This window comes from Amphiprion ocellaris, chromosome 6 (assembly GCF_022539595.1).
Source record: "Amphiprion ocellaris isolate individual 3 ecotype Okinawa chromosome 6, ASM2253959v1, whole genome shotgun sequence".
In the NCBI taxonomy this organism is placed as follows: Eukaryota; Metazoa; Chordata; class Actinopteri; family Pomacentridae; genus Amphiprion; species Amphiprion ocellaris.
In genome coordinates this window covers 14,751,770-14,772,259 of record NC_072771.1, presented here as the reverse complement: position 1 = coordinate 14,772,259, position 20,490 = coordinate 14,751,770, and the positions used below count along the sequence as shown (strand labels likewise).

The following is a 20,490-nucleotide window of genomic DNA, read 5'->3' as shown; positions in this document are numbered from 1 at the left end:
CAATACACTGTACTCGATGTGTATGTTAATAAAATGTGACTTGTGCCTTGTACTTATACTCTTTTTTTGTTTGATGTAGTTCAGAAGTTGGTCTCATTTAGTATTTCAGTGCTGGTCCCCATATTAGATTTAGACAGACAGCAACATTCATGTGACTGGACACATAGATGTGATCTTCCTAACAGCTCACAGGTCCCAGTATGAGCTCTACTGTGATCTTAGCTCCTGGATTTGATTAAGTAGTACCTGCATGTGAAAATGAAATGCTTTTGATGTACATGTTGTCAGACATACACTCTGTCTGTAGTTGGAGTCTGCAACCACTGACTGTACTGCATCCAGGAGTGTCTGGTGTCTTGTCAGAACTGAAGAAGCCTCTTGGATGAGAAGTGAAACATCTTCAAGGAACTTTCTTAAAGTCCGGTTGGATTGATTTAAACAACTTTGGATGGTGTCTTGCTAGTCTCCATTGTAAAGACATTAAAAACTTAGGACCTAATTTATGTACTACTGGCTGCACTTTGAGTACTCTAAAAATGTGCGTACTGGAACTGAAGATCTTATTGAAAATCATATTGTGATTATGTTAACATATCATAATTCACAATTTTATTAGGAATGCATTTCTTCTAAAATAAAACATAAAAATGTTGAAATGATCTTTGCAGCGGTCAGCACCAAACAAGCATTTTATAGTATGACTGGATAAATGATTTATAGGCTGGGACATCTATGCAACACCACAACACTTCATTTATGTATAATGGAATGTTTTGATATGTTTATCAGCAAGTTTTAACTCCTGGAATTTGGATATTGCACTTCACCACATGGCAATTTTGATAACATTTTGATCAACTGTTCAGCCCTAGTGCTTATTGATTTTATTGATGTGATAGTAGGATTTTAAACATACCCATGGGTCAGTCCAGGACAGCTCAGACAGAATTCAGGGAATATGTCGCTGCATAGTCTCAGATTTTGTTCAGCGTTATCTATTTGTTATTTGGAACCAAAAACTATGTACAGTAAAAATATGTTTGGCTGTGAAGTAACTTTAGGGGTTTAATAGCTCCAGAAATGTAATTCCCAGAGCCATGAAGTTTGGTGAGGACACAGACAAAATTATTTCCAGCAGATCCAAATAGCTCCTCTGAATAGCTCCTCCAGAAGCCAATTTTTTTCTTCTTCTTCTTGTTTTTAACAGATCTCTTTGGTCAACATTTCAGAAACTTGTTAGGCCTCTTGTGTTATTGGAATTTGATGTGTGGCAAATATTGTGAACCAAGGTTCCATTTTTTTCTACTTTGATAGAAAATTGTGATGTTGCCTTGTTTGTAGGACCATACAAACTAGTGTGCATGGGGGTCTATATATTGTCATATGTGTGCTAAATAACAAGTTTCTTTAATTATGTCTCATGTTGAAATTTAGCAACATACGGGGCTTATTTTGCCTTACTAAATGTTCCTATACATATCCTTGAAATGAACACTGAACAGAGAAACTGATGGTAATTCAACACACATCATAATAAATCTCATGTTTACTGACATACATTTTGGTAAGTGCTATAACAACAATACAAGTGAAATAGGAGAGCCACATTTACTAAAAGCAACTAAAGAAAATAATGCAAAAACAGTGATCATTTCTCAGTAGATTTCCATTTTATTTATTTTCAGAAGGGAAACTCCCAAAAGCCATTTTAATGTATCTGTTGGTGTTAATGTTAAATTTGTACCGTCTTTCCCTTCTCGGTAGTTGGAGTTGGGATGAGTGACAGAAAATCTTATCAGATGGAGGCCACTTGAAGGATGCAGATGGCCAACTTGGGTGCATAAAGTTCCTGTTTGGTGCCCGTAACACATGTTCTGTAATTTCTCCCAGCTCCAACTACTATGGATTGCTTTCCACACACAAGGATGGAAAATAAATTGCACATGAACAGATGCTTCATGTGTCATAATATGTAATCAGAATATACAATTGGATTTTAAAAATTACAAATATGTGCAAAAAAATCGTATTTTCTTGTGGTAGCAGTGCTGTACTACAAACCATTTGTAGACACATGGGATCAAAATAAAAACAGGGAACTCTGATGATATTTAGCACAGAATAAATAACTGTGTATGTAAATATATTTAATTAGAAGGCCGCAGTAAATATAGCTTAACTCAAATCATCTGTGTAGAATCTAGTTTAATCTCATTACATTAAGTAGTGGCATGATACAATGAAGTGCATATGAATGCACTCTGTATTCTATGCACCGTATGGCGCCAGGCTTATTAACAATAGCTTGTCATGGCACTTGTCGTGGTACCCGCAGCTGCATGTTAGCTGCACAGCTGGAAAATAGGGCGCAGCTCTTTGACCACAAGAGAGAAGCACTGTGCCACATCCGACAGATTCACCACAAGCACTGTGCGCCCCTTATTATAGTTCGTATAATAAATGTATTATTGCTTTGTACATTTGCATCATAACTATTGCAGAAATTCGTGCTACATGTTTTTCTATTTACTTTTCAAACCTTGTGAGTACATCCAGAGGGCATTCAGTTACCTGACAGCCTTTATTTGTTCTTCCAGATGGTATAGTGTCTGCGCTTCTTGTTTCTAGTCGGACACGTAAGGGACGGAAACTAAACAGCCACGTAGTAAAAGGCGAAGCTCGCAGAAAGGTGAGCATTTATTGTCATTCGCGACATTTACCGAAATTGACATTTTATAATTTATTCGTGGGGTTTGTAACATACGTACACGACAGCAGGCAAGTCGTTGCATCACTTAATATATATGAGAAATTACTCTTCCAGTGGCGCTGTCGATTGTAGCTAGCGACTTAGCAGGTTTAGCTTGACAGGTCCCGTCGTAAACACATCTCGCTCGCTAGCTGTCTCGTTAGCATCGCTAGCTGGTGTTTTTCCCCCTCCCTGTCGTCTGTCATTCTTGTCATTGGCTCGTATAGATGAACTGAAACCAGTCAAGGCAACCGAGGGTAATGTACAGCATTTACATTTACGTTTATCAATGACTGATTTCTTTTGTTTTTACGGGCTGACTCCAGCAGGACCCGCGCTGAGCACAGACTCGCGAAGTAACCCAGCCACTGACGGGTAGCTAAATTAGCAACACTACCAATGAGTCAAAAGTTACCATTAACAGCTAACGTGACAGATAGCTCACGATAATAATATAACACGAGACACGGAGGAGCTTTGAAAAATGCTGCTGTCATCACTCTGTAAGCCGACCTTCCGCTTTTAAAAAACAAACCAGTGCCAACATTTTTTTGTAAGTACAAAGATGCAAATCGGGCGTTGCCTATCCATAAATGAATACAAATTAGTTATACAGAATTGTTTGTGGAAATTCAGAGAACACGTGTCAGGCAGCAAAACTCTTATTCCTCACAATATTTGCAATCAGAACTTGGATTTAAATGTCTGCTGGCTGGCTGATAAGGCGAATTTCTGGTTTACATGTAATCTGATTGAACACGTTCCTTCAAAGATTCAATTCAATCGTTTGTTAAGTGAACCATTGCCGATACAAATCTCAGTCTTCCTCTGCCATAGTATTTACGAAAAATGTTGCACCTGTTTTTATTATATATTTAAACGTAAAGCAGTTCAACGCTGATCCAGTTTAAGATATATTTACCAATCCACAATCCACAATCCACTTAACTAGCGAGTCAGCTTGTTACCTTTCGACTCTAGCTTATGTTTAAATTACGGCATGCTGCGTTGTTACATAACGTTTTTAGTGTCTCAAAAAGATCGCTGGTGAAGAGCTACAACTTGTTCTGTCATCTGTAGTGATGTTTTTATGTTGATGTGTTATATTCTCAAAGCAAGAACTTTAGACATACTGTTCTCTGTCTTTAGTGTTGTCTGCGTTCAGAAATACTCCTGGATACTGACATGCTACCATCCAGCTTGCCTCCTAAGGAGATGGCTTTGTGAGACACTCTTTCCAAAGGCATACCAGCAGTACTGTGACTGTTACATTTCTTAATGGAAGTGGATACTAACCAGTCAGAGACAGCTCAGATGGAGGATAATGCTTTTCAAGAAGACCAAGTTATAAAATCCAAAGGGACTGATGCCCAACAGGGACTGGAGAATACACAGAACACTAAAGGGGAAATTCATAATGGTGAGTACCGATGCACTCCTAACAGCAAAAGATTATTTTTTCATTGTGTACAAAGGTTTGTGCTCGTAATATATTATTATGGGGCCCCAGCCCAACAAACAAAATGGCAGCTATAAGTTGTTAGAGCTGCGATACATGGAGGAAAAAATATCTAAGCTACTATACATGTGATTCACATTCACTGTAACATTCACATCACTAGTGTAGCCAGCACACATTCCTGTCCTGTACGTAATTCCAATTCTGCTCTGTGATCTGCAAAATTCTTTGCCCTTTAAGAAAATTGCTGATATCTCTTTTATCAGACACTTGTATCCTGTCAAGCATGACCTGTTTTTGTGCCTCCTACAAATGCCTAAGGCCTTCTACTGCTACATGTTACACGGGTCTTTGAACTAACACGTTAAATAGCTGAACTGAATTCTAATTAGTGTTAATCACGGGCCAACATTGCTTATAGTTAACAGGGCACACGAGTTAGGAAATAGAAAAGTAACATAGCAAAAGGTATTTTAGAGTTTTTGAGTTGTTGCACATATAAGTAAGAGAAAGGAAAAAGAATGATCAAAATCAAAGCAGCAGATATCCTAATATTCTTCAAACTTGTCAACATTCTTTCCACAACTACAAATGCATGCAAGGGTTTTCACAGACAGAAAAAATATTCTCCGTGACCAGAAAGTTGATTTTGATGTGTTAAATTAATTACATTCCTTTTATGTATTTTTTGATGACCATACTTATCTATTATTTTTAAAGAATTAGTAATAAAAATAGTTTTTTCTTTTTTTTTTTTTTTTAAACAAAAACTCGACTTATCTGTTGCATCATGACTTTGTTGGTATGGTTTGATCAGTTTTGATTGATTGTGGCTAAGCAGAATGAGCACACATTACGACAACTACCATCCAAGTTTAAACAGATAATAAAGCTGTTGTTAAATTTTGATGTGCACACAGATTTATACTGATGTTTGAATCACTGTTTTCCAGCTACACCAGGGCCACTTCATAACAGTGACAAGATGACATACAGAAACTCTGTCATATAAAATTAAGAATTCTGTTCCAACTCTGGCAGAAAATTCCACATTCATATATAACATAATTTCCCTTGGTTTGAGGCTGAGAAACTGAGAAAATTGATTTTCATAGCCTTTAAATCTGTTTGCGTTGCATGATGAGCCCTAGCTGTGCTCTTTGACACAAGAGAAGATGCAGCTGAAGGGATGCTTCAGTAGTCAAGTGTTGCATGAATGTTTCCAGTTACCTGTTTCACTTAAGCTGTTATTGCTTGACATAGTTGTTCAGCCAGTTTGCCAAGAGAATCACATCCACTCCAACTAGTTCTCACGGACTTATCATGACTAATTGTCACATTCCTCAGGGCTTTTCTTCCCCCCTTCTCTTTCAGGTCCTGTCAGTTCAGATGTGATGCCACTTGGAAACGGTCTAGCAGAGGGCTTCGGTGCTGCAGGGGACACCCTTCTAAATGGGTCCCTGCCTCCGACAGCTCCTCCCCTGAGCACCAGCTCCCCTGTCAACTGGCAGACCCAAGAGCCCTCCCAAGGTGTGGCTCCTTATCAACCCATGATGCTAGAGAAGGCTGAGGGGGCTAGTGCTGAGGTCACGGTTCACAAGGGTGAAGCATTGCAGTCGCTCAGACTCAGTATGCCTATGCAGGAGACAGAACTGTGTAAGCATAAACTTATGTGGAGTGAATGCCCCCTCTATAACCCTGTGTACTTGAACCTCATTTTGCTGTGGAATGTTTAAGTTTATGGCTCATGCACTCATCTTTTTTTTTTAATCTCCCGTGTCTGTGTATTATCTGAAGAGGATTTAGTGGGAATACATTACAGCTGTTTGTGTCTACCTTCTTCGTGTGTCTCCCATAGGCAGTTGATTCCTTGATAAGAATTAGACGTGGATGCTTTATTTGGAACACTGTTTGGGCGATTGGCTGCTTGTTGGAACTAATCCCTCTGTTATATTATCTTTTTTTTATTTAAAGTGGAGTACAGTTACCTTGAAATGTAATATTTTTAAGCATGGCATGAGCTGGTGATTATGTTTGGCTTCATTTTACAACTCCCACTGTGAATATATATATATATATATATATAGCAATCCTCAGGAAGCATCTCTTTTGATGGCACATGAACATAACAGATTCAGTGTGCATCTGTTAAATGTTTTTCTAGAAGTTTTATTAATACTTGCAGTATGCTGGATGCATGGATATTGCAGGCACGACTGAACTCAGGTTTTCACGAATGTTAACAAGCAAAGCAAATAGTCTTACTGACTTACTACATACTATGGTTTGTACCATGTTTCCTATGCAGAGGTGAACACAATTCTAATTTGAATAATTTGTTTACCACTGCTTTTGGAGAACAGGTTTCTAAGCTACTTCACTTATCACAATGTACAACATCAAACATTTATCCTGAGACAATGCTGCAGTATTAGGGTCATTGCCAGGATCTAGCTTTTACGGTAATTAAATAAGACTTGGTGTAAATATAAGTGCTGTGGTGTGCTTGGGTAGTATGTGTTAGCGGGGAACATTCTTTGGTTTGTCCTGACATTGTATTTCTTCAGCCCACCAGAAGCCATCGCTGGAGATGGAAAATGAGGAGAAGATTCGCTTGGAGGCTCGCCGGCGTCTGGAGGAGCAACTCAAACAGTACAGAGTGCAGAGACATAAGGAGAGGGTGAGTGAATTCTGTCAGGGTTATGCTTTTTTGTCATTCTGTGTAATGGATTGAGGCTAGCCCTCTGGTTTAAAATCCCTCATGTGTCTTAAGTTGTAGTTGCCTATTTTTTTCTGCATTTGTCCATTTGTTAGAGTTATGTTTCCAAAAGTTCGTCATATTGGAAGGAGATTTGAAATCAGAGGTTTTGCTGTTATACGAGTTTTTGTTTTGATCCAACTTTCATACTTGAAGTCTGCTGGCACTGCTATTTGCTTGGAAAAATGCCCCAGATGATTGACTGTTTAACATTTATAGAGAGTACAGTTTTTCAATTTGGAAAAACATTGTGCATCAGCTGCAGAGCACTTATGTATATTGCATTGCTTTTTCCTCCACTGAGTGTAAATAGTCACACATTTCATCTATTGATTTTTGTTCTTTTCTGCTGTGCCAAATGTTCTAAGTTGGTGTAGGCGGACCAACCTGGATTCAGATTTTGTTATTATGACAGAACTTTTGAACCTTTCTTCTGTTTTCTAGTCTCACCGCAACACAGCCAAGAACAGACCATTCAGTACCCTGGATCCGGAACTTATGTTGCATCCTGAGGCACTCCCCAGGGCCAACACCGTTGCCATGACCAAGGAGTATTCCTTCCTGAGGACCAGTGTCCCACGCGGTCCCAAACTTGGTAGCCTGGGAATTCCCCCTCCCAAGGAGAGGAAGTCCAGATCACCTCGTCCCAGCAAGATCCACTCCTTAGCTGACTATAAGGCTCCTGAGAATGATGGTGGAGGTGTTAGTGGAGGAGGTGGTGTAAAGATGGCAGATAACACCATTAGCTCCATCCAGTCCACCATTAGCTCTGTGTCCACACTGTCAGAGGTCAGTGTGATGTCAGAGTACCCCACCTGTGAGACGGAGGCACAGCCCTGTGCTTCGATCCAAGTTGGAGACAACGTGTCAGAAATTGATGGCAGTGAATCAGGAACGAGACCGGGGAATGATGGCAACGACAGTGACAGCTCCTCTTATAGCAGTGTGTCTACCAGGGGAACCTACGGTATGCTCTCTGCAGCGGTGGAAAGACAGCGAGGGCCGTACACAGTGGAGGGGAGGGAGATTGCTCCTGAGGCCATGGGCCAGTTCCCCTCCTTACAGGAAGTGCTGCAGGCAGCCAGTGAAGAGCAACACCTGCTGGAGCTGGAGCAGGAGAGAGAAGGGACAGCGGAGCCTCGCAGCCGCAGGGACAGCTTCTCTAGCAGGTATTTGACTGTTTCAGATAGAAAAGAAATATCATGACTGCAATTAATTGCAATATTTGAATAATAAAGTCAAGAGTAAACTTACAGCTGTGCCACCATATCATTGTGCTTTCTGCTTACATTAAGCCGATATTACCTTAATATATTATGACCTGAAAAAAAATTCTCACATTGAAAATCTTGAATCTACTAATGTTTTGCATATGATCAGCCAGTTGATTAGTCCTTTTGCACTCAAGTTGTTTAATTTATTTTAGTGTTTCTTTGGAGAGTTCTGTCATGGGCCACGATGAAATGCTCCAAGTACTAAAAGAGAAAATGAGACTTGAAGGCCAGCTGGAGTCCCTGTCATCTGAAGCCAATCAGGTAATATAACATGTTTTTGTTCCTTCTGCACACAGTTCCCGTCCATACACTTTACATGTACAGGTGTGGCAAATATAACACGGAAAGCTTGAAAAATCACAGAGAACAGCTGTACTTTGGAGGTGAAGCCACCTGAACTGAATGCAGTCAGATTAATATCAAAACTGTAGCAGCACAAGATAAATAATGATATCAATACTGATACTGCAAACACATGCCAGATCATGGCAAAAGCTTTTTTGTTTTTTTGGGCTGTTAACATACACGTGCAGACCACCCATATAATCCCACTATATTGGAAACGTTGACAATAATTGGATTAAATGCTGTAACCCCATGCCTTGTCCTCTAGGCTCTCAAGGAGAAGACAGAGCTTCAGGCCCAGCTTGCTACAGTGAATGCACAGCTTCAGGCTAAAAAAGAGGAGGCTCAGGTCAGCCAGGAGAAGCAGAGCGTCCTCACTACGGAGGTTGGCACACTGCGACAAAACTGCAGCCAGCTAGAAAAGGCCATGGTGGAGCTCCAGGGCAGTCTGGAGAGCAAGAATGCCAGTCTGGCTTCTCTAAGCAATGACCTGAAGGTTGCCGAAGACCAATACAACAGGCTGATGGGGAAGATGGAGGAAATGCAAAATACTGTAACTTCGAGGGACAATACAGGTGAGTGATGGAGACCCAGAGAGATGAAGGCAGCTTCATTTACCCCCACACTTTTTTTTTTTTTTTTTTTTTTTTTTTTTTTTTTACATTGGATGTTTTTGAACCTCCACTTTTGCAGTCCTGGAGTTGCGTCAGCAGATGGGTGGTCTACAGAGCCAGCTTCAACAGGTGCAGCTAGAGCGCAGCACCCTGCAGAGCCGACTAAAGACCTCCCAGGCTGAGATTGATTCACTCCAGCAGGTCAGACAGTGGTACCAGCAGCAGCTAGCACTAGCCCAGGAGGCAAGAGTGCGACTGCAAAGTGAAATGGCCAACATGCAGGTAAGACTGATGCTAATGCAGTTGGTTTTGACATCATGGCTTGACATTAGCCAAGACTTGTCATGCAGAGATGTTACAGGTGACATGTTTCGTCTTCTATTTTTTTTTTCTTTCCCAGGCTGGACAGATGACTCAGATTGGTGCTCTGGAACATCTGAAGCTGGAAAATGTGACACTGTCACATCAACTTACTGAAACCCAACACCGCTCCATCAAAGAAAAAGAGCGTATTGCTGTTCAGCTGCAAAGCATTGAGGTATATTCTCCAACATCCCCTTTTTAATATTTTGTTGACCGATTTGGAAGTGAAGTCCTACATGCACTTTGGACAAAAACTTATATTTGAATAATTACCTCAACCGTTTCTAACATTGTGTATTCAAAGGTTTGTATGATTTAAATATATCTATTTTTACCGTGTTATTGAACTTCCTTTTACTGTGTGTAATGTAGGCTGACATGCTGACGCAAGAAGCTGCTTACAAGCAAATCCAGGATGCAAAGACCATGGTGGAAGATGACCTGCAGCACAAACTGGAAGAGTTTGAGGAAGAGCGAGACCGCTTAATAAAACTGGCTAACACAGCCAGCACCCTAGAGAGGGAACTAGAGCAGGTAGTCATGCTGAATGTAACAGGAACTTGTTTTCCATCTTGTTTTTTTTTTTAAATTTTTAATTTAATTTGCTCTAAACTGCCTGTCTCTCTCAGGTAAAGCTGACCCTTTCCCAGAAGGATGTGCAGCTGCAGACACTTCAGAAAGAACATCTGGAGCTGATGCGGCAGCTGACGGCCACTCAGGAGAACCTACACACCAAAGAGCAGGCCATCAACCAACTAGAGGCTCGATACCTGGAGCTGGAGGCCCAGCTGGCTGAGCTGCAGACAGAAAGCAGCGCAAAGGATGACAACATCCAGTACCTCCAGAATGAGAAAATTGTCCTGGAGGTAGCGCTGCAGGCAGCCCGCGCTGACAAGAGCCAACTTGACGAGGGCGCTGAGCGGCTTGGAGAGGATGTTCTGGTGGCCTCAGATGTCTTGGATCAACTCAGACAAGAAGTCCAAGTCAAAGCCAATCAGGTATGATAAAGAAGACAAGATAATGTTAATGTTGAGTTAGAGATGGCTTGAAATAATTCTTGACCTAACATTTGTTATTATAGCTTTAAGGAACTGTACAAAACAGGGCTGCACAGTGGCGTAGTGGTTAGCACTTTCGCCTTGCAGCGAGAAGATCCCTGGTTCGCGTCCCGGCTTTCCCGGGATCTTTCTGCATGGAGTTTGCATGTTCTCCCTGTGCATGCGTGGGTTTTTTCCGGGTACTCCGGCTTCCTCCCACAGTCCAAAAATATGCTGAGGTTAATTGATTATTCTAAATTGCCTGTAGATGTGAATGTGAGTGTGATTGTTTGTCTATATATGTAGCCCTGTGACAGACTGGCGACCTGTCTAGGGTGTCCCCTGCCTTCACCTGAGTCAGCTGGGATAGACTCCAGCGCCCCCCGCGACCCTAGTGAGGATTAAGCGGTGTATAGATAATGGATGGATGGATGGATGGAACTGTACAAAACAGGGCTGCACAGTGGCGTAGTGGTTAGCACTTTCGCCTTGCTGCGAAAAGATCCCTGGTTCGCGTCCCGGCTTTCCCGGGATCTTTGTGCATGGAGTTTGCATGTTCTCCCTGTGCATGCGTGGGTTTTCTCCGGGTACTATGGTGAGGTTAATTGATCATTCTAAATTGCCCGTAGGTGTGAATGTGAGAGTGATTGTTTGTCTCTATATGTAGCCCTGCGACAGACTGGTGACCTGTCCAGGGTGTCCCCTGCCTTCGCCCGAGTCAGCTGGGATAGACTCCAGCCCCCCTGCGACCCTAATGAGGATCAAGCAGTGTATAGATAATGGATGGATGGATGGAACTGTGCAAAACACTGGACTGCTTGTGGGGGGGGTCATAAATATGCTTTAAGTTGTTGTTGTATCTGCAGGATGAGGGTTTGTTTTCTCATTCAGTGCAAGAAGCCATCACTTTCTAAAGAAACTCATTGATACAGACTGTTAAAATAACAATTTTTCTCATTTTTTCCTCCTTTGGTTTACCTCTCCAACATTGTGTCGCAACTAATGAACATTACATTGTTACATTACAGATTGAAACCCTACAACAAGAGAATAATTCCCTGAAGAAACAAGCTCAAAAATTGAAGGAGCAGTTCCTGCAACAAAAGGTAAGACTTCTCCCTTATTTTTACATGATATTGCATACAGCTCTCTTTTGCTTGGTAAAGTTAGAAGAAGCTCAGGAGAAGTAAAGCCTGTGAAGACTTTCATCCACTTATAAAACGTTTGTCAGAAATCTCCCAGCTGGCTAAGGCTGACGCTGTCGTGGGAGGATGTATTGTAGAGCCAGATGGCTGTCATATTCTCTGTAGAATGCCCAAAGTGCTGGTAGACACGCCTCAGTGAACTGAGCAATGGTGGATGCTGCTTTATTTTTCATTGACAGGCTGTCATAAAGAGGGTGGAGTTAATTGACAGAAATGTGCACTGTGTTTTGTCTCTTTCAGGGCTTGGATTTTTATAGACTGTCTTCATACTTATGCAATAACTTTTATCTTGGTCCATCATATTATATTTGAACTGCTTTCAGCAAACCATGAAGTTCAAAGTTCTGCACCTCGGATGGTGTAGAATTATCACTAAACTAATTTGACTCTTCATTGCATCTAATGAAACTACATAAATCAAAAATCAGATCAGTCTGAGCCAGATACTCCAGTATGAACAGTATGATTATTGACTTTATGTATGATTATTATGATTATGATTATCTGTGCATCAATTACGGATTTAAAGAAGCCGTGTGCATTTAATTCAAAGAAAAGTGAGCGACTACACTGGTTGCAGTGTTTCAAACTAAGACCCCTTTCTTTTCTTCTCTACATGATACACAGGACAGCGCACTCATGCAGCTCAACCTCCATTTGTAAAGAAATTTGAATATGTGTGAAATTTTAAAGGCTCTGCATGAAGAAAAACCAACCGTGCAAACTGTACCACAGCTTTACTTTAGTGGTTTCATGTAATTTTTTTTTGTTTTACACTATGTATAAAACAAACAAAAAAAACAATTAAATTTGGGCTGACAAAATATAGCTTATGCAATTCTTTATGTATAAATATTTTTGTTCTTTGAAATACATCTCACTCCAGCCTAGAGATGATGCAGTGTGGGATTCAAATCCTGTTGCAGCCCTCTCTCTTGCAGTGTTTCTCCAATCTGCTGTGAATAGTTTTTTGCTGACTTCTTTTGGTCAAGGCGAATATAACAGAGACTACTCCCTGGAAAGAGAGAATCCTTTTTTAGTGTTTTGTGCTACATAAACATTTTTGACATAATGGCACTGACTTCACAGGTGATGGTGGAAGCATATCGCCGAGATGCCAGCTCCAAAGACCAGTTGATCAGTGAGCTCAAGTCCACCAAGAAGCGTCTGTTGGCGGAAGTGAAGGACCTGAAGCAGGAGGTGCTGGGTGTTCAGGGCGAGAGGCAGAAGGCAGAGCTGGAGCAGGCCCGGTTGCAGAAGGAGGTCGTGAGAGTCCAGGAACAGATGAGCAACATGGAAGCCCATCTGCAAGTCATTCAGACAGAAAGGGATCAGCTAGAAACCCAGATTCAGGTATTGAAGTTTGTCAGATGTTCGATATTGAATTTAGTTTTTAAAAGTACTTTAATACTGATGATAACGGGGGAAAAAAGGTTATTCTCCATTTTTTATTTTAATGTGCTATTTTGTGTTGTCCTCCCAACCCAGTCTCTACAGTTTGATCAGAGCCAACTCGCAGCAGTGACACAAGAGAATGAGGGCTTAAGGAAGCAGGTGGAGCAAATGGAAGGAGAAGCCAAAAAGTGAGTCATGTGCTGCTTCGAGATTTCAGCAGCTTGAATGAATCCCACAGTAATGACTTGGACCATGATGCATATCTCTGCTGTCAAGTTCTATTTATAAATACAAATACAGGACAATGCTTATACAATCCCTCATTTTGACACAGAAATATGACTCAGTACATTTGCTTGAAAAGTAAATCCAACTTCATCTTTACAGTGTTGCATGTTATCTGCAAATGATGTACAATGTGCACAATTACTGTAGAACAATCAATTTTTCAGTGGGTTTTACAAACTTGTTTTCTTGTGTGCCATAGAGCCATCTCGGAGCAGAAGGTGCGCATGAAGAGGCTTGGAACAGATTTGACCAGTGCTCAGAAGGAGATGAAGGCCAAACACAAGGCCTATGAGAATGCCGTGGGCATCCTGAGCAGGAGGCTCCAGGAGGCTTTGACTGACAAGGAGACAGCAGAGGCAGAGCTGGTCAAACTCAAGGCCCAGGTGTCAGATGGGGGAAACAGCCAGGCCTTACAGGTAAAGAATAAACCTGCCAGACCTTGAAAGTTTCTTTAAAATTCACAGCTACAACATCTAGTTTGGCACAGAGTCTCAGACAAGTAGTAGGGAGAAGCATCACTGTTAGACAAGTGTCAGCAGAGGGTTATACAATGTACAAGCTCTTATCCACTTACACTCATAGAAACTCAACATAGATAGTATAGTGAGTATGCGTCTCTATGCTGCGCTCTGCTAACATTAGAAGGTATGCAGTAGTGGGGGATAGGAGTCTTTCACATTCACATTTTACAATTCTTTGTAACAACAAGTGATTATTGTAGGGCATTACTTTAAAATCATGGGATTTAAGTCTTGTCACTGTCAAGCAAATTGAAAAATTACCAATAGTTAGCTTTCTTACTGAAGTCAAGGACAAATGTATGCATACGATTAGTTTTTGTACTGTACCTGTTTTGTTGACATCTTATGTGTTTGAACCTCTAGTAGTTTCTGGGCATTTAAGCTCCTGTCACATTTGTATGCACTGTTGATTAATTTTTCAGTGCAATTCTGTGTCTCAATGGAAACAGCACAACCAAGGCTAGAGGTAGAGAGAGCTCAAAAGTGTCTTTTGTGCAAGTGTGACAAAATTATAAAGCCAGAATTCAAAAGAAAAGAAAATATGAGTGCTGAATTCCTTTAAATACATATTTTCCAAAAAACAGTTTGAGCGTAAATTCTTAAGTTGCTTCCACACTTGTGTCCTATGTGCTCTGTATAAACACAGCCTGCAGTTCATTCCAGTTCAGTCAATAAGTCCCTGATTTTTTTTTTTTTGTCACATGGCTGTTCACAACTTGGTGGCTAACTTTACTGTTGTGCCAAAGACCACAGAATTATTTACTTTCTTTAGAATTCGGTGGTAATGATTTATTAGGCAAATTTGGAAATGAGAAATGATTTTGATGAAATACCGCAATTTTATGTTTAGGTTATGTTTTCCTACAGAATAGCACAGCACTGATAAGCCATTCAAGGTTTCTGGTAAAGGCTTTGATAAATGGTTTAGCGTCGTCAGTATACAAGCAAACATTTCTTCTTCCTTTTACCACATATAAACAGCATTATCTCCGTCCTCCTATCTCTTTCATTTCCACAGAAGTAGGCATTTCATTTATCCCAGATAACTGTAGCTTTTGACTTACTGAAATGTACTGAAATACAACATAGTTTTAATTGTCTTACAGGAGAAGATTAAGGCCCTGCAGGCTGAACTGCAGGCTGTGACCAACAGCAAAACAATGCTAGAGAAGGAGCTGCAGGAAGTGATCACTCTCACCTCTACAGAACTGGAGGAGTACCAGGAGAAAGTTCTGGAGCTTGAGGATGAGGTGAGCTATGATAGTTATGTGTCAGTAATGCGTTCAGGTTGTCATTTTTTGTTTAATGCCAAAGTATCGATTCCTAAGTTTTCATATTCGTGTTGTAGCCATAAATGAGCCAGTATGTTGACACCGTTCATTTATGCTAATTTGTATTAATGGCATGGATTGATTGGCAGCTTCAAGAGTCGCGCTGCTTCAAGAAGCGGATCAGAAAGTTAGAAGATGCCAACAAGAAGTTAGCACTTGAACTGGAACACGAAAAAGGGAAACTGGTTGGACTAGCACAGTCCCACAATACATTGCGGGAGCATGCCAACATTTTGGAGACTGCCTTAGCAAAGAGAGAAGCAGATCTTGTTCAGCTCAACTTGCAGGTAACACATTAGTTTGCGTGTTGTTATGTTGATATATTGTTGAATACCATTGTGTTGTAAATTGTGATGTTACCTGTAGACCAAAATAGAAAAATGTGGTTTCAGGTTCAAGCTGTTCTGAAGCGTAAAGAGGAGGAGGACCAGCAGATGAAGCAAGTGGTACAAAGTCTACAGCTTGCTTTGGAAAAAGAGAAAACCAAAGTCAAGGATCTTAAAGAACAGGTAGGAGCTCTATGTTGAAATGCCACTTCACTTTACTTTTAGTTTGCCTTTCAGATGATTCCTAATAATCTGTAATATACGTGTATTTGTTTGGAGATAATTTTTTTGTATAAGGCACAACTAGAACCTTTTTGGCCTTCATGACAGTTGACTGATTAATTACAAAATGCATTCCTACTTATGACGGATAGGTTTTCATTTTTAGTTTTTAGTCCTAATATATGTAATTATATGATGTGTCCTTTAGGTGGCAGCAGCAAAAGCTGAGGCGGCCCACAATAGACGGCATTACAGGGCAGCCATGCTGGAACTGTCGGAGATCAAAAAGGACTTGCAGGCCAAAGAGGACCTGGTCAAAGCTCTGCAGACTGAAGCCCACAAACTACAGTATGCGCATTTGCCTGAAAGGATGCAGTTAATTTCTGAAAATGATGTTTTTTAATTTAATATTGTTTTGCAGAATCCATAGTGACTGTACAACTTATCACTCACTGAATGTGTTATACTCTGCAGAGCTCAGGATGAGCAGCATGCTCAGGAGGTTTCCAGGTTCCAAGAGGAGCTGGCAGAGGCTCACTCCCAGCTCCAGATCCTGCAGAAACAACTAGATGAGGAAATGGCCAAGCAGCCCCTGACTAACCAAGAGGTAGGAACACTGAAACAGGGTCTGGAAATTTGTGTAACGCTTTGTAGAAAACCAGTTTTGATTAGCATGAATTGATTTTAATACAGTATTTTGGCCGCACAGTCATTTAGTATTTAATGAAGGGTTGCTTTGTTCCAGTTCTTTTAAAGTCTGTTTAAGCCTTACTCGTACCTTTCACTTCTGAATGTAGCGCATCTCTTAGTGACACTGATGTCTAACATTGACTGTCGGGCTCAGGTTGAGGATCTGAAGTGGGAGGTGGAGCAGAGGCAGAGGGAGATTGAGGCCCAGAAGCAGCAGCTGGAGATGATGGAGCAGTGCCACCACAGGGAGCTGGACAACCTACAGACAGCTCTGCAGGCAAGCATGCACTTGATTGTAAAATATGCACACAAAGCTCCAATGTGTCACTTCTCACTGAACAAAATGTTAAAAAGAAATACAATGTGTACTGTAAACAGTTTGTATTTAGAGGGAGGCCAAAAATGAAACAAGCACTATAGTTTTTTTTTTTCCTGTACAGTATGCAACTTTCTACTTTTATAAAGTGATTTACAACTAAAATAGAACATCTCTCTGATTCAGAACATCAAGGTGGAGCTGGAGTCGGTGCAGGAGGAGCTGAGCGGCACCAGGAAGGATAAGTTTATGTTGCAGGCCAAAGTGGGTGAGCTGAGAAACAGCATGAAGACGGTCCTGCTGCAGAATCAGCAACTCAAGCAGGACCTCAAACAGAGTCGTCTAAGGAAGGTACAGTGCCCTTTTTTGACTATGAAAATGGCTGTGTCCTCTAAATGTTTTGGAGGATTTTTCACAAGATTTTTAGCCACAGTGCTTTTTGGATTTTGGGGACACTACTAAATAATTATACTTGGTGACTAATTAGCTACTCCGTAATTTAACATCATTTGAAAGTTGAATTTTGTTTGAAATAATGTGAAAGAATTCTCTGAGCATATACTCTGACATCATCAGGTGTTATAGGAGTTCTAGAGCAAACAATTTAGCACTGATAGAGGCAGCATATATAGATTCTTTGCATTGCATACAGTTATTTCTTATGTGTCAATATACAAGCTATCCACTGATCAAAAAATAGCCCATAATATCAGCCTGACAGTATATTTTGATCAAGTTCCTGTGTTACTTTTTAACTGTCTTGGCTTAATGACCTTTAGATAACTGCCATGGGGAAAATTTGAAAAAATCCATGTCTATTTGCAGAGACAATCCAAGAACATCATTAATCATCAGTCAAAGTTTATTTGTTGAGCATTTTCTAATCAAATCAAATGTGTTTCAAAGGGCTTTTCAAGCAGTTGACAAAACAGGGCTTCAAAATAGATTGAGGGACTGATGCACAACATAACAGAAAAAATTAAAAGAAAAAATCGAAGAAAATAATAATGATATAAACAAATAAGTATAAACCTAAAACCACACAATCAAAAATTACCACTTAAAAACAAACTAGACTATAACTAGGTAGGTTGTTAGTGTAAAAAATATCAATAGTTCTTCTATTTCTTGTGCTTCTCACATCACCACAGTATAAAAAATACATGTATAAGTGAAGTCAATTAAAAATATGTTGGTATTTCTAGCATTCCTTACAGACCACAGTCACCACTTGCTACTATGCTGTTACCCAGCTAGGTGCACCCATTAATTTATACAGTATGAGTAATGTTTACAAGGCCAGCACCCTCTATTTATAAACATTTAAAGGCCACTGCTGTAAGTATAATGCCAAATAAGAAATGCTTGCTGAAGATAAAAGACTAAATATGACCTTTATAATGATGTTGTTGAGCAGCAGCGCATGGAGCTCAAGAGTGAGGGGAACCCATCCAACCCAGTGACACCAGTTAAGATTCCAGACTGCCCAGTGCCTGCTTCCCTGCTGGACGAGTTGCTGAAACCGTCAACTTCTGTCAACAAGGAGCCACTCAACAATCTGCACAACTGTCTACGGCAGCTCAAGTAAGCCTATTGTTGTGTCTGAAGGATTGGGCTGAACATTTTGAACACACCTACACGAAAAGGTTCTATTATGTAGCGCTGAAGAGTTATCCAAATGCCAGAACTGATGTAATGCTTTTTTTTTCTCTCAGGGAGGAGATGGACAGCCTCCAAAAGCAGATGGAAGAACACACAGTAACAGTACATGAGTCAATGAGCTCATGGACAAACACAGAGGAGGGACTGGCTCTTCAAAACAACATCTCCAAATCATCAGCAGCGCTAAATAACATGGAAAATAACAATGAAGTGGAACAGCAGCAATCATAACAAAATAACTTTTCTCAGGCCAATAGAGAGAGAGTGGAATTTTATCCACAAAGGCACTTTTTAGCCCCTTATTCCCTTTCTCTTTTCTTAACAATTGCTGCCAACATTTGGCATTTCTCCCATCAGCACAAAAGTGCTTTCGCAGAGTAATACTTTCTATACCATAGCTTTATTTCTCTCCTCATTATTTGGTGGTTGTTTATATTTGTGTTTTGTCACACTTATTTATTTAGAGTTACGAAATTACAACTTTTCATTTGATAAGCCTCTCCAAGAGGATGCCCCATGTTCAGTTTTGTTATCATAGATACAGATATGGTCTAGCTGTTAAGTCTTAGGGCCAATTCTTCCCTGTTAAGTCAGCATTTTTCCTCACTAAATCAAAGTTAGTCACTTTCCTCCTCCACTACATTAAATCAGTGGCTTTGATGCTGCTTAATGATGGCTGACATAATTTCAAAAGTGTTGTGGGTGACAGAATGAAAAAACGACGAGTCTGTCACCAGACTGGCTATGTCCTGGTCTTCCATTTATTTGTGCCTGTATGCGAGTGAAGTCGCTCATCTATTATTTAACTGACAGGGTTACACATCCACGTGGTGTCTAAGCAGCTTGTGATGAAACGTTATTACTCCTGTTCATGAAGTCTTGCACAATTGCGGTCAGTTATTTTGAATTGCCTCATGATAAAATGCAGTGTTTCTGACATTTGCTCTAACTGATATCACCCTGCGTTCTTAAAAACATTCATCTCAGTTATGTTTGTCTGGCATGGACTGCAGTAATTTGTACACAAAAAAAAGCCTTAAGCAATTTTTAATAAGCTGTAAAGGACTATGTTGTTTCGGATGAGTGTATTCTGCTGAGGGTGAGTGCAAGATGTGATATGTTATATATTGTATATGTGTGCAGATCCTCACTGGAGAATTGTTTATTGTTAAATATGTGGATCACATCAGCTGACATTGCACACTAGCTGATCGAACTGACTCTGAGAGAAAATTGTAAGAAGACACAGAAAAAGTTACTACTTCTAATAACAGCAGGTGCATCAGATGTGTTTGTTTTCTGTTGTTACTTTTGGTACATAATGTATTTACAAAAAAAGACTAACCCTGGATCACATGTTGTTGTTGAACTCTGTTTCATGGGTAATGGGATAAGTTAATTGTTTCCAGAGGTTAATATATACATACACTTCCTTTTTTTGTATGATTGTAAATTGATCATAACTGTTTAATAGTGTAAAGAAGATGAAATACAAGATATCAAATGCAAACCATAAGTCGGATAGTAATTCTGTTACAACTGTACTAAAGTTTCGTTGTAGAATGATAATTGGATGGTACAGCAGCTTTCTGCATGCAGTTGTGCTGCAGCTGCTGTGATGGTGCTCATTCTCACACTATTTTTTTTTATTACTATTGTATGCTTAAGAATTTCCAAAGGGACAATAAATATGAGGAGAATGCTAACTGAAGCAAATAACAGCAAATGTATTGATATACTGTATTCTGCAAAAAAAAAAAAATCTTTTGGGCTGTATCCTCTATGCTTAAACTTTGCTGTATTTTAATTTAATTTTATTTTATTTTCAAAGATTGGAATTCATTTCTGATATAACATTTGTGTTGGGAGATGTGATTGTATTTATCATAAAATTGCACTATTCATCCGCCATTATAGTTTGTGCTCCTTTAATAT

The 20,490-nt window shown here is 40.1% G+C and overlaps 1 protein-coding gene across 3 annotated transcripts; it reads left to right on the top strand.

Moving 5' to 3' along the window:
- The first annotated feature begins 2,540 nt into the window (after positions 1 to 2,540).
- Positions 2,541 to 20,466, top strand: golga3 (golgin A3). 3 transcript variants are annotated; one of them, XM_023271560.3, is made up of 24 exons: positions 2,541 to 2,689; positions 3,899 to 4,169; positions 5,583 to 5,738; positions 6,776 to 6,888; positions 7,411 to 8,135; positions 8,393 to 8,501; positions 8,854 to 9,160; positions 9,279 to 9,481; positions 9,600 to 9,737; positions 9,935 to 10,096; positions 10,192 to 10,560; positions 11,628 to 11,705; positions 12,894 to 13,157; positions 13,293 to 13,387; positions 13,687 to 13,903; positions 15,115 to 15,258; positions 15,429 to 15,626; positions 15,732 to 15,848; positions 16,096 to 16,235; positions 16,362 to 16,494; positions 16,732 to 16,854; positions 17,080 to 17,244; positions 18,311 to 18,477; positions 18,609 to 20,466. In XM_023271560.3, exons 2-24 carry the CDS (start codon positions 4,028 to 4,030, stop codon positions 18,784 to 18,786), a joined length of 4,443 nt encoding a protein of 1,480 aa, XP_023127328.1. In that variant the 5' UTR covers positions 2,541 to 2,689; positions 3,899 to 4,027; the 3' UTR covers positions 18,787 to 20,466. The 3 variants fall into 3 exon arrangements, with proteins under 3 accessions (XP_023127328.1, XP_023127326.1, XP_023127327.1); XM_023271558.3 differs by having other exon boundaries at positions 5,583 to 5,864; XM_023271559.3 differs by lacking the exon at positions 2,541 to 2,689 and adding an exon at positions 2,864 to 3,006 and having other exon boundaries at positions 5,583 to 5,864.
- The last annotated feature ends 24 nt before the right edge of the window (positions 20,467 to 20,490 follow it).